The 14,340-nt window shown below is 43.5% G+C and overlaps 1 protein-coding gene across 1 annotated transcript in view; it reads left to right on the top strand.

Annotated features, from left to right (window-relative positions):
- prkx (protein kinase X-linked) overlaps positions 1 to 14,340 on the top strand; it is a 73,926-nt gene that overhangs the window by 19,918 nt on the left and 39,668 nt on the right. The window contains exon 3 of the mRNA XM_083633791.1: positions 12,161 to 12,424. Coding sequence (XP_083489917.1) covers positions 12,161 to 12,424 — 264 coding nt within the window. The remainder of the gene's footprint in view (positions 1 to 12,160; positions 12,425 to 14,340) is intronic.

The raw sequence follows: 14,340 nt of genomic DNA, 5'->3' as shown, positions 1-14,340 counted from the left end.
AAGCCCAAACACGCTGTGGTGCGTGTAGCTCCGCCCCTCCTCCAAAGCCCAAACACACTGGTGCATGTAGCTCCGCCCCTCCTCCAAAGCCCAAACACACTGTGGTGCGTGTAACTCCGCCCCTCCTCCAAAGCCCAAACACACTGGTGCGTGTAGCTCCGCCCCTCCTCCAAACCCCAAACACGCTGTGGTGCGTGTAGCTCCGCCCCTCCTCCAAAGCCCAAACACGCTGTGGTGCTTGTAGCTCCGCCCCTCCTCCAAAGCCCAAACACGCTGTGGTGCGTGTAGCTCCGCCCCTCCTCCAAAGCCCAAACACACTGGTGCATGTAGCTCCGCCCCTCCTCCAAAGCCTAAACACGCTGTGGTGCGTGTAGCTCCGCCCCTCCAAAGCCCAAACACGCTGTGTAGCTCCGCCCCTCCTCCAAAGCCCAAACACGCTGTGTAGCTCCGCCCCTCCTCCAAAGCCCAAACACGCTGTGGTGGTGCGTGTCGTTTCAGCTCCAGTCGAGACCAGAGAGCCGGCGCGTTTGTCCGTTTATTTTTAAACCTTCCTTTGTAGGAGATGACGGTTCAAAGAAATATTTTTCTAAATTCAATAAATGCATGATGGTCCCAGAGTAATCGTGTTAAATAATCGTGATCTCAATATTGATCAAAATAATCGTGATGATCATTTTGACCATAATCGTGCAGCCCTAAAGTACAGGTCGTCACATCAGTAATTCTGATGTGTTAATCTAACAAATGGCGCCATTTCTTGTATCTGCCAGATTATCTACCGGTAATTAGGTTAGAGCTGTTTCCCAAACTGTTTTTTTTTTCTCTTCTGGTGACCCACTTTAAAAAAATGGCAAACCATCGTGACCCAATTCACAATAGGCCTTATCTATCAGAAATGAACGTTCCTGACCATTTTTACTGCCAAATAAAGGCATTTAGTTAACAGACTAATTGTTTTGATTTCCTCTCATCAGTAAAGTGATATACACATTTTCACTTTATAAATGAGGCAAAATAAGTGCATTTTTAGGCCGAGTTAACAGGCTCTTGTTTTTCCCTCGTATCAGTGAAACAAACTGAATGTATGCTAGCCCTTCATATTACATTCAATTATGCAAATGTGTTTTGGTGACCCAAATAGAATCTCCTGCGACCCACCTGTGGGTTCTGGGTTGCAAACCAGTCTTTGTGAATGACTGGGTTAGAAGAAACTTTACTGATGATAACCGCGGGGGGAAATTAGGTCATTGCAACAGCCAAAAATAGGACATAGATAAGAATAGAACAAATGGTGTGCTGGATATAATTCTACAGGTAATCACAGCGAAAACAGAGATTAATTAATACACGCAATGTTTGTTGACAGATTTACAAGTTAGCAGAGGTTCTACAATTTGCAGCATACAGACAACTTTCTAAAGTTTCTATGCATGTACATTTGCTTAACTGTTTTTCATTATCAGATCATATTTACAGATGGATGTGGAAAACAAACCGTAAATGTAGTGCCGAAAAGATTTGTCAAGTAATCGATTAGTCGATCGTCGGAAAATGTGTTGATTAAAAATGTGGTAATCGATAGTTTTAGAGGCGCGCTGTAGATGACTTGACTCTGCTACAGCATCTGAAAGACAATAATACAATTTTTTTTATTCGATTTTCATGTAAATAAATGTCTGTTAACACGTTCACTGCCATTGACGTATTAATACGTCAAAAATAATCCAACGGTTGACTGCCATTGACGTATTAATACGTCAAAAAAATGATTTTTTTTTTTTTGACCGTGGGATGTGCATCTAACCCTTTTACATCTCTTATATAATTATTGGAGCCACCGAACGTTTACAACCCATTCCACCGACCCACTAAGTGGCAACAGTGCTCTCCTGACTAGAGGAAGGCAAGCATTTTTTTAACTTGTCACGCCATTCTCACCCCAGCCATTCTCATGAAAATGGATGGGGGAAAACGCTTTCGTTTTCGCGCTGATTGCTGGCGATGCGGGATTGCAAATTTGCATAATAGATTACAGGTGGAACACACTTTGAAACACGCAGCATAAATATGACCAGAATCGCAAAAGCTTCTCTCAACCAAAACTCCAAGAAGCGAGCGAGTCCATCCAGACTTCCTCAAACAGCGGCCGCGCAGACAGGCACAGGACAGCAGCAAAGCAGTGAGACTGGTGACAAGCTTGTGACGGCCGCTGCAGCCAAGAAGAACGCCCACGGAGGGAGGAGTTGGAAGCAACTCTCCCTCTCGCTCTCTCCCTCTCTCTCTCTCTCTCGCTCTCTCTCTCTCTCCCTCCCTCCCTCCCTCTCTCTCTCTCTCTCTCTCTCTCTCCCTCTCCCCCTCTCACTAGGATTAAACCTAGTGCGTCTCCCTCCCGAGAGGGAGAGAGAGAGAGAGGGAGGGAGAGCGAGAGGGAGGGAGAGAGAGAGAGAGAGAGAGAGAGGGAGGGAGAGCGAGAGGGAGGGAGAGAGAGAGAGAGAGAGAGAGAGCGAGAGGGGGAGGGAGAGAGAGAGAGAGAGAGACAAAAATGAATGGTTAAAGTGACTGTTCTATCGAATTTCACAAAAAGCCGTTTATCTCTGAATATTTTTTCTGACGCTGAAACCATGCTGTATTCAACTGCTAATGCTTACATAACTACTAACTCTACAAACTAACTCTTTTAGACAGAGAAAGCACACATTCTATTAGTTCTTTTGAGATATTGTGTGTTCACAAAATCTTAGCAGAAAAGAATCCTCGGGTCTTGAAAGATGAGCCAGAATCCTCAAAAAAACCCTCTGGCAGAAGCTAACTACAGTAAAAAAAAAACGTCTGGCAGTGAATGTGTTAAAGACGAGATGAAATGCCGTTTCAGTGTGTTTCAGAGAGGGTCTGTGTGACATAAACTGGCTGAAAACAAATATTGCCCTGAGTGAAAGAGGGTAGAGAGGCGGGACATAGCGTGTGGATGATTTGATTTGACCGTCATGCGGACTGGAGTTGACATTGGCCAGTCCTGGTGCTTTAATGCTGCGAATCCCACTCGGTGGATCGATGGATCCCACCGGATTTGGGGGCAGAACAAGCCCACAACGCTCCGCACCGCAAAATAATCTATTTTACGGGACAAATCTGAAACCTACAGGTCACATTACAATAACAGTCTATGTACATACAGCCCTGTGCAGTGCGTAGTCGCTGGCTGGCTCCCCACGCGAGCCTCAGGGCAGAGGACCGGGAGGCTGCCTCCAGGCAGATTGCAGTTTCCAACCCGAAGCAGAGTGCTGCCTGCTGGCTTGGAGCGTCGACTAGCTGCGGTAAAGAGCCGCGGTAAATAACGATATTCCTGGAATGCGAGTTTAACGAGCCACTTACATGTCCTTTGCATTCTACATTAAATGAAGACATTACAGCTCGTTATATTTTGTATGTTACATACTTATTGCCCAACTATATTAACATTTATGGGCTTAGATAAGTCTGCCCAGGTTACAGGCACTAGGCAGCCATCTTGCCTGCTGGGAATTTGAGAGAGACAGTGTGCTGTGGAGACTGAGAGCACACACACACACACACACGCACACGCACACGCGCACACACACACACACACACACACACACACACACACACACACACACACACACACACACACAGACACACACACACACACACACACACACACACACACACACAGACACAGAGACAGACCATAATGTTACTGTAGGTGCACCGGTGCGACCAATGAAAATGTTTCTAGTCGTACTGGGCACTGGGCAGATGGTAGACGGGAAAATGCGACCAATTGGTCGCGCTCTGGAGCCCTGCCCTGGGCTAAATGATTAATCAATTAATAATAATAATAATAATAATAATAATAATAATAATATAATAATAATAATAATATCCATAGGGTAAACAATAATGAAAATAATCTTTAGTTGCAGCTAGGGATCACGATTCTAGAATTTCTACTTCGATACCAATACTCACCAGGAAAATATCGTTACTCAATACCATTTTCGATACCACGGGAAGTGGGGATGAAAACACATCAAGAGGCATAAAAATAAAGTTAGACAGATGGACGGACACACACTTCTCCATAATCTAGGCCTGATCAAACTTTGAACTGAGACAGCAGATGACCCCTGCTTAAGCCATCAGAACACGTTTTAGCTTGTTGAAGCAACAGATACCCAATGATAGGGAGGGAAAAACCAGTGATTTTTCATGAAAAGAAAGCACTGATGGTATCAAAACTGTTGCAAATGAGTATGGTATCCGTTTCAAATTTTTAATATTGACACTTATCGATACCTGTTGCAAATGAGTATTGTGTCGGATTCAAATGTTCAGTATTGATACTTTTTGATACTACCGCGATACTTTTGACAACCCTCGTTGCAGCCTTAGGTAGGATGACAGACTCTACCTCAGACTATGAGAAGCACCGTATTACTGTTACATTTATGAAACACTTCTATAGACACGCATGGTATTAATACTCGTGCACTTGTGAAAAATGATTAGATCACATTACAAGCTTCTTGGGTTTCCCAGAACGATCGATTCAACCATAACCTTGCTAAAGACGAGTGTCTCGTCGCCACCCATTAGTGATTTTCCACGTCATGGTACAGAAAAATTGCTATTGCTGTGTTGGTGTGGTTTGTTTGCCACCGAGTCTTGCCAGCATCCAATATCAAAATATAACATAATATAAAAAATAAATAAATGGGCGGCTGTGATGCAATCACTCTCCCACGATGACGGCAAACGTCATCCAGCCTTCCCTTTATACTTGCATCTATACTGTGTCTGTGTAGATATGGAAGTATTTCACACATACATTATTCAAGTGTTTCATACATTTATGTTTCTGCGTATTTAGTAGTTTGCATTAGAGCTGCAACTAACATATTTCCATTGTCGATTCATCTTATTACTTATTTACTCGATTCGTTGTTTGGGCTATGAAATGTCAGAAAATGGTGAAAAATGTTGTTCATTGTTGTTTCCCATAGCGCAAGATGACATCCTCACACCCGTCTTGTTTTGTCCACAACACAAACATATCCAGTTTACTGTTATAGAGGAGTAAAGAAACCAGAGACGAATTCACATTTAACGAGCTGGAATGGTGCATCCTCCTGGTGGCTCACCTGGTAGCACGCGTTCCACGGAGGCTCGGTCCTTCACGCGGCCGTCTCAGGTTCGAATCCGACCCGAGGTCCTTTGCCGCATATCGTCCCCTCTCTCTCTCCCCACCTTTCCTGTCTGCCTACTGTCCTACCTAAATAAAGGCAAAAAAGCCCCAAAAATAAATAAGCTGGAATCAAAATGTTGCCTTTATTTTTTATTGTTAGTGAAACCGATCAATAGGGATGGGTACCGTTCACATTTGAACCGATACCGGTACGATACCGGTACCTGGAATTCGGTACGGTACCCAAAACGGTACCATTTTCGGTACTTTACATGCTCTAATAACAAAAAAAATTACAGTTGTAAAAAAAAAAAATCCAAACTTCTCAGAGAGCCGTCGGTATTCACTAAAGCCTTCATATCTCAGGCTCTGTAGCACATAGAAACATAAAATAAAAAGCATTTGAGAGCTTAACCCTTTGGCTTTTCGTATTATATTTGCCCTAATTTTCATTAAAAAAATGTTTTATCTTTAACCCCAAAAAATAAAAATAAAAATATTCTAATGCATTTTAAGAAATGTTAATAAAGATTATGGCAAATGTACCCCTTCCAAATAAAAAGCCACGGGTTTAAGCTCTCAAATGCTTTTTATTTCATGTTGATAGCTACTATACAGGCTGAGGAAATACGTTCTGTTGACCCCTTGACAATTACTGCAGCAAGAGTAACGTTAGCGTTTAACGTTTAACGTAGTAACGTTTGCAGTCGTTGTGGAGACAGTGAAAAGCCCCGTTATCTAATAACCACAACGGCAGTGAAACAACTTATCCAGCTAACGCTAGCTAATTAAATAACGTTATGCCTCTCTCAACGTTACAGCTGAGGAGGTGCTGCTAACGTTAGCATGCGGTGCGGTAGGCTATCTGCTTCATTCACCCTCAGCCTATCTGACGTTACAGTCTTCAGCATTTAGCTATATACATTGTATCTTGTGTTTGACCATGCTTCCTCAAGTTTGAGGTGTTTCCCTGGCCAGCTTTGCAATTCACATCACAAATGTTGCAAGCCAGTGTTGTCTGAGTCTATCTTGGTAAAGTGTAGTAACATTTTCGGGTGGTCCTGTTTGTTGATGTTGGTGTGTGTGACGTACTGACGTAACGCGCTCTCGCGTGTTGCCTTAAGGTTCCGTCGGAATTTCTATTTTACCCACTCTCTTTCTATTACTCAGATGCATTCAAGTACCGAAATTAGGTACCGCTCGTTTTTATGTGAACTGGTACGGGGCAGTACCGACGTATTTCGGTCGGTGCCTGTAAAAGTACCGAGTTCGGTACCCATCCCTACCGATCAATTATCAAAATAGTTGGCGATGAATGTAATGGTTGACAACTAATCGATTAATCGTCGCAGCTCTAGTTTACATGTAAGTGTGAGGATTTTGTACATAACAGCCAAGTTTGTCTTGCGTGGGCTTTCATCTCAAGACAACTGGAGGAGTTATAAATGTAACATAAACTGACAATTGGAACACAATGTGTAACAACTAAAGTGACAGACGCACCTTAACTGTGATTTAATTTCAATCTACCATGACCTGTCATTGGTTATTGCTTGTTTAATTGTCTGAGCCAGTTGGCAGCGTTGCATCTCATTAGTGTTGGGGAATTGCATTCATCTGCGTGATCACACTGTGAGCAGCTTGGCTGATGGGTCTCTCTATTCTATTCTGCTCCCGTTTCCATGGTGAACATCGCTAGCTACTGTAGCAAGCGCTATTTAGGTAACAATCCAAAATAACAGAAAAAAATTATAAAATCACTTCAACAGTGGATGCAACCGTTATCCCACCAACAATTGTTTTTGAGACATATATATATATATTAGGGGTGGGAGAAAAAATTGATTCACCTAAGTATCGCGATTTTTAATGTCACGATTTTTTGAATCAATCTTTTATTCCAGAATCGATAATCGCAATTTTTTTTTTTTTTTTTTTTTTTGTGTGCCCTTAGTCAGGCCACTCACTGAACAGCAGGCCAGGCGCCGCCTACTGGTTTACTAGTGGTTTTATTACTTTATTAGTTAGTCTGAAGTAATAATTACACTTCAGGGTTAAAATGGGTGCATCTCATTGTAAAATTGGCCTTGGCCCAAATTGGGCTTCAAACGACCCAAATTGGGCTTCAAACGGCCCAAATCTGGCTTCAAACGACCCAAATTGGGCTTCAAACGGCCCAAATTGGGCTTCAAATGGCCCAAATCTGGCGTCAAATGACCCAAATTGGGCTTCAAACGACCCAAATTGAGCTTCAAACGGCCCAAATTGGGCTTCAAACTACCCAAATTGAGCTTCAAACGGCCTAAATTGGGCTTCAAACGGACAAATTTCACGCGCATCGGCCCATATCGGCCTGGCCTGCTTGGTATCTAATGCCCGGCCTGAATTATGATCCCAGTCCGCCCCTGTTTTTAACTACCGTATATCGCCCAGCCCTACTCATGATATAATATACAGTCTCTAGTTTATGATTCAACTTTTCCCATGTTCTAATCTAGTGTAAAAAAGCAAACAAACTGAAAAAAGGTTGCAAAAATCGCAATAAATCGTAATATCGAATCGCAATAATCGTAGAATCGCAATACTTAAGAATCGCAATATATATCGAATCGGCACCCAAGTATCGTGATAGTATCGAATCGGGAGATAAGTGAATCGGCACAGCCCTAATATATATATATACCGTAATTTCCGCACTATAAGGCGCACCTGAGTATAAGCCGCAGCAGCAAAATTGCCTGTTTGTTACATATATAAGCCGCACCGGACTATAAGCCGCGGGTGTTTTGATGTTTAATTACCATATGTAAGGGTTCGTGCACAGAGGGGATTGTCGGGAAAGAGATGGCTGTTTGGGGAAGCTCCCATTTATTAACATTTCAACAAAACAAAACAAAAGTCAGGTCACTAATCCCCAGACAAAATCACACATTGTGAGATGCTTAAAAATCACCATCGGCGGGAGCTTTACTCCAGATGCTGTGCAGCCAAGAACACAAGTGAAATTCGTTCTCTCGTGACCTGTGGTTCTCAACGTGATGGACGATTCACCTTTCTTGTTAACAGTCCTAGTGAGAGGCAGGTCGAACGTCAAAGGCACTTCATCCATATTTATGATCTGCTCCGGTCCGATGGAATATTCCTTGATCTTTCTTTGTGTGAATTCGCCGAAGTTTGTAATTTTCTCCTGGTAGTCGGGAGGGAGTTGCTGACACAGTCGTCCGCGCCCTGACGGACAGTCCCTTTCGTCTCGGGTTTGTGCATGATCCTTTGCTGCTGCTGCTGTTGTTGTTGTTCCTGTCTCGCTACTGTCTCAGACATGGCTTTCAGGCTCAATCGCCGCCATCGTCGTAACACAGCCAGTTCTCCATCTTTTGAAGCATGATGTTAGATTACAACGAGCTAGTTGTGTGGCTTAGCCTTCCAAAATGTTGCCGTTAGTTTTTTAGAATGTAATACATAGAATTGGGAATGTTACATTCAATTTCATTCAGACTGTCTTTCAGGCTCAATCGCTGCCATTTTCCCCCCGGAGCGAGGGAGGAGGGAGGGTGTTTTACCGTAGTGGCTGAGAGAGCGTAGTGGCACAGTGCTCCAATCAGGTCGCGAGGCACATTTTTTGCAACATCATCCAATCAGGGTCTCGCTCTCGTAATGTCTGTCTTGCTCTCGTTCTGCCTCATACCAACATCCATAGATTTTGGAGGTCCCCGAGCGGCCGTTAGCTGATAAAATCCATAGATAAGCCGCATCGTTATATAAGCCGCAGGGCCAAAAAACGGGGAAAAAGCCGCGGCTTATAGTGCGGAAATTACGGTATATATATACAGATCCTTTAAAAAAAATGAATATCATGGAAAAGTTCGTTTTTCCCCATAATTCCTTTCAAAAAGTGAAACTTTCATAGATTATCGATTCATTACACACAAAGTGAAATATTTCTAGCCTTTATTTGTTTCATTTTTCATAATTTTGGCCTACAGCTCCAGAAAACCCCCAAAACAGTATTTCAAGAAATTAGAATAGTGTGAAGAAAATCAGCAGTTACTTCTCAGTTATGACTGACTCCAGCCTCAGTCCACTCCCTCTGAATCTCCGCCAAATTTTTGAATCGTCTTTGCTTGACAATCCGCTGAAGCCCACAGTCATCCATGGTATTTCCATGATATTCAAATTTTTTGGAAAGGATCTGTATATACATTACATGTCTTTCAAATAGTTGTAAATGGTATTATGGACTGCATTTATATAGGGGCTTTTCTAGTCTACCGACTACACTACACTACCACGCAGGGTGCTGCCACTGCCTGCACAACCTTCAGGATTTGGGGGTTCAGTGTCTTGCCCAAGGACACTTCAACATGCGGACTGGAGAGGATCCGGGGATCGAACCACCGCCGTTCTGATTAGTGAACAACCCTCTCTAGTCTCTACCTCCTGAGCCACAGCCGCCCCGCACCACTGGGAATGGCCTCCGTGTCCATTTTGCCCTGTACAGGCGGAAGATGAAAGTCAAAACGAGTAAAAAGGGCCGTCTAACGCACCGTAACACACGCGTGAGCGCTGTGGACGATAGAATCATAAGTTCCACACGAGCTTTCACAGTAGTGGGCTCTGTCAGATTGGATGAGACGCAGTAGAGAAAGTGAGGCAGTGGCCATTTGCAAAGAAAAAGCCAGACAAATTGTAGAGCTGCATGGTTCTGTTTGATGTGCGACTACACGGCTCCTAACACCAATACGCTGGTCAGATTGCATTGCATTATAAGCAAAAAAATTACCGGCTGGAAAAGGAGTCAGTAATCGGCTATCTGGCCAGACGCCCGCACTTATGGGAAACACTGGTGCCCCTTCCATCTTCATCAGTGGCAAATATCCTCTCTTGCTTTTATGTCTCTAAAGTGCCTGTGCAGCAGCAGCAGCAGCAGTTGCTAACTGCTTCAAACCACACTGGCAACAACAACAAACAAAAAGAGACTGAGAATGATGCATAGTGTCATTGTATCAGTTGTCATGTTTAAACTGTGTCATTGTATCAGTTGTCATGTTTAAACTGTGTTATTGTATCAGTTGTCATGTTTAAACTGTCACACAGCGGTTTAAGTTTCGTGGTCATCAGTTCAAGTGCTTTAGCGAGCGGCGAGCGCCCTTTCCAGGTCCATCTCGCTATCGTCTTCCTCATGCTCGCCGGCGCCGCCATGTTTGTTTGTTTGTTTGTTTTTGGATGGTACTCTTTGATGACGGCATTGTTTTGTCCAGAAATGTACAAGAGTCATATAGGGCTGGGTATTTATTGGCAACAAGGACCTCATGATACAATACGTATCACAATACATGGGTCACGATACATTTGCGATACGATACATATGGTGATATATTGCAATACTCTAATCTACTGAAAAATATAAAAATAGAGCTGAAAGTACAATTTGCTGTGTACCACCCAGGGAGTGTAATAATATATACATACGCACGGTGGCTCAGTGGTTAGCACTGTTGCCTCACAGCAAGAAGGTCCCCCGGGTTCGAACCCCGGTCTATCCCAGGTTCTTGCTCTGTGGAGTTTGCATGTTCTCCCCGTGTTCGTGTGGATTTTCCCCGGGTGCTCTGGTTTCCTCCCACCATCAAACACATGTATGTTAGGGTTAATACTCCTGTCAGTGCCCCTGACCAAGGCAATGGCAAAAAGAAGTGGAGTTGGTCCCCGGGCGCTGCACTGTGGCTGCCCACTGCTCCTCCTAGTTCTAGGAAGGTTCCTAGTAGAGGATGGGTCAAATGCAGAGGATGAATTTCCCCATGGGGATAAATAAAGGATAACTTAACTTAACATCACATTTATATATTGATGACTCAGTGGACAAATTGAGTCAAAACTATTTAATAAAAAAATGTCATTATGCTGCCTACCGCATTATCATTAGAAAAAGATATCTCAAGCGAGAATGTAAAATATGCTCTCCTAAGCCGCAATCACGTGACCCCCCCAGACAGCAGTTTCTAGCCTGTTGTACCCTCTAATGATGGAGATGTAGGACAGTTGTGTGAATTGAAATAACAGATTTTGAAGTCAACTGTGGCTCGCAATGATCGTTCCGTTCTGTCTCACATAGCAATTTAATGAAACACCTCTCGATCCCAGTCTTTATTTCACATTCCCTAATTGTAGCATTTCACCCGCTCCGTGGCAGTTTGGATACGCCTGACCAATAATGGCGGCGCACACACTAAGCTGAGTAAATACACATGCGCTCAGGTGTGGACACAGGTCTCCAAACAAATATTTAAAAAAGAGGCGACCTGTTCAAATTTAACCGGCTGTGGGTGTGTTGTTTCTTTCGGCCCATGCTTACTGTTTGTTGTCCCTCCGTTTTTTAAATATATCCAAATAATTCAACATGAAAATATATATAAAAGTCAATTTCATTTTCATTTAACGTTTATTTGTGTAGGGGACACGCGTACACATACACAGAACATTTAGCAAGAAACGTCTGATGTCATGTATCACAACATTTATATAGCCTAAAGCTAATTTACAGTGCCCATCCCTAGATGTTATTAAAAGCACATAGGAATCAAAGCAGATTTAAATAATAGCAATGCTGAAAATAACCAACGTAAGTAACACAAACGCATCAAAACAAAACAAAACATGGATTATATGCCAGTTCACTTTACATAGACATGCATATTCAGTCCGATATACATACAAAGGGTAAAAATCCATGTACAAAAATGTAATAAGAAAAAGTCCTGTTTATTTTGTCTCACTTTGAAGAAGACACAATAGACTACTTCAGGGCATCACCTGTAGTTTACTTCCTTACTAAGTTCAGTTATCAATCCCAATGTTCCCCCATTGCCTCCATTGCCTCCGTGCTCCATTAGTGGCGTCCATCTTTCTATCAAATGTCCCTCTGTAGTCTGAGCCTACAGTATGTGTCGTTTTGTCCCCGAGGTTTTGGACCCACCACGACGAGCGCTTCCTGTACATGCTGATGGACTACGTGCCAGGTGGCGAGCTGTTCAGCTACCTGCGCAGCAGGGGGCGCTTCAGCAACTCCACGGGCCTCTTCTACACCAGCGAGATCGTCTGCGCCATCGACTACCTCCACTCCAAAGAGATCGTGTACCGCGACCTGAAGCCCGAGAACATCCTGCTGGACGCCGACGGACACATCCGCCTCACTGACTTCGGCTTCGCTAAGAAGCTCACTGACAGGTGATAAAACACATCTGCCTCACTGACTTCGGCTTCGCTAAGAAGCTCACTGACAGGTGATAAAACACATCCGACTCACTGACTTCGGCTTCGCTAAGAAGCTCACTGACAGGTGATAAAACACATCCGCCTCACTGACTTCGGCTTCGCTAAGAAGCTCACTGACAGGTGATAAAACACATCCGCCTCACTGACTTCAGCTTCACTAAGAAGCTCACTGACAGGTGATAAAACACATCCGCCTCACTGACTTCGGCTTCGCTAAGAAGCTCACTGACAGGTGATAAAACACATCTGCCTCACTGACTTCGGCTTCGCTAAGAAGCTCACTGACAGGTGATAAAACACATCCGACTCACTGACTTCGGCTTCGCTAAGAAGCTCACTGACAGGTGATAAAACACATCCGCCTCACTGACTTCGGCTTCGCTAAGAAGCTCACTGACAGGTGATAAAACACATCCGCCTCACTGACTTCAGCTTCACTAAGAAGCTCACTGACAGGTGATAAAACACATCCGCCTCACTGACTTCGGCTTCGCTAAGAAGCTCACTGACAGGTGATAAAACACATCCGACTCACCGACTTCGGCTTCGCTAAGAAGCTCACTGACAGGTGATAAAACACATCCGACTCACTGACTTCAGCTTCACTAAGAAGCTCACTGACAGGTGATAAAACAGATCCGCCTCACTGACTTCAGCTTCACCAAGAAGCTCACTGACAGGTGATAAAACACATCCGCCTCACTGACTTCAGCTTCACTAAGAAGCTCACTGACAGGTAGGGATGGGCATCGAATTTCGAATTTTCGAATAATCGTTGTTATTATCAAGGTCGACTTTTATTATTGAAATTCGAAATTCGTTTTTTGGGGGGGGATTTTTTTTTTTTTTTTTTTTTTTTTTGTGAGTGAAATGTTGCATTGTCTCCCCTGATTCTAAGAATAGTCGAATCGCTTGGTTTGAGCAAGTAAAACAATTTTTATAAGCAACCTCTCCCTCTTCATGGGATTTCCTCCGCCATTCATTTTTCCATAAACCTTGCTTAAAATGCATATAAAAATTGTTTTACTTGCTCAAACCAAGCGATTCGACTATACTTAGAATCAGGGGAGACAATGCAACATTTCACTCACATAATTTTTTTTTTTTTTTTTTTTACATTTTTTTTTTTTTTCCGAATTTCGATTAAAAGTCGACTTTGGCCAGCGAATTTCGAATAGTGTTTTTGCTAGAAATGCCCATCCCTACTGACAGGTGATAAAACGCATCTGCCTCACTGACTTCGGCTTCACTAAGAAGCTCACTGACAGGTGATAAAACACATCTGACTCACCGACTTCAGCTTCGCTAAGAAGCTCACTGACAGGTGATAAAACACATCCGCCTCACTGACTTCAGCTTCACTAAGAAGCTCACTGACAGGTGATAAAACACATCCGACTCACTGACTTCGGCTTCACTAAGAAGCTCACTGACAGGTGATAAAACACATCCGCCTCACTGACTTCAGCTTCACTAAGAAGCTCACTGACAGGTGATAAAACACATCCGACTCACTGACTTCAGCTTCACTAAGAAGCTCACTGACAGGTGATAAAACACATCCGCCTCACTGACTTCAGCTTCACTAAGAAGCTCACTGACAGGTGATAAAACACATCCGACTCACTGATTTCGTCTTCACTAAGAAGCTCACTGACAGGTGATAAAACACATCCGACTCACTGATTTCGTCTTCACTAAGAAGCTCACTGACAGGTGATAAAACACATCTGCCTCACTGACTTCGGCTTCACTAAGAAGCTCACTGACAGGTGATAAAACACATCCGCCTCACTGACTTCAGCTTCACTAAGAAGCTCACTGACAGGTGATAAAACACATCCGACTCACTGACTTCAGCTTCACTA

The sequence above is a fragment of the Poromitra crassiceps genome (assembly GCF_964638095.1).
Source record: "Poromitra crassiceps genome assembly, chromosome: 3".
Classification (NCBI taxonomy): domain Eukaryota; kingdom Metazoa; phylum Chordata; class Actinopteri; order Beryciformes; family Melamphaidae; genus Poromitra; species Poromitra crassiceps.
The sequence above is the reverse complement of the archived record's forward strand: the minus strand, read 5'-3'. Positions and strand labels throughout refer to the sequence as shown.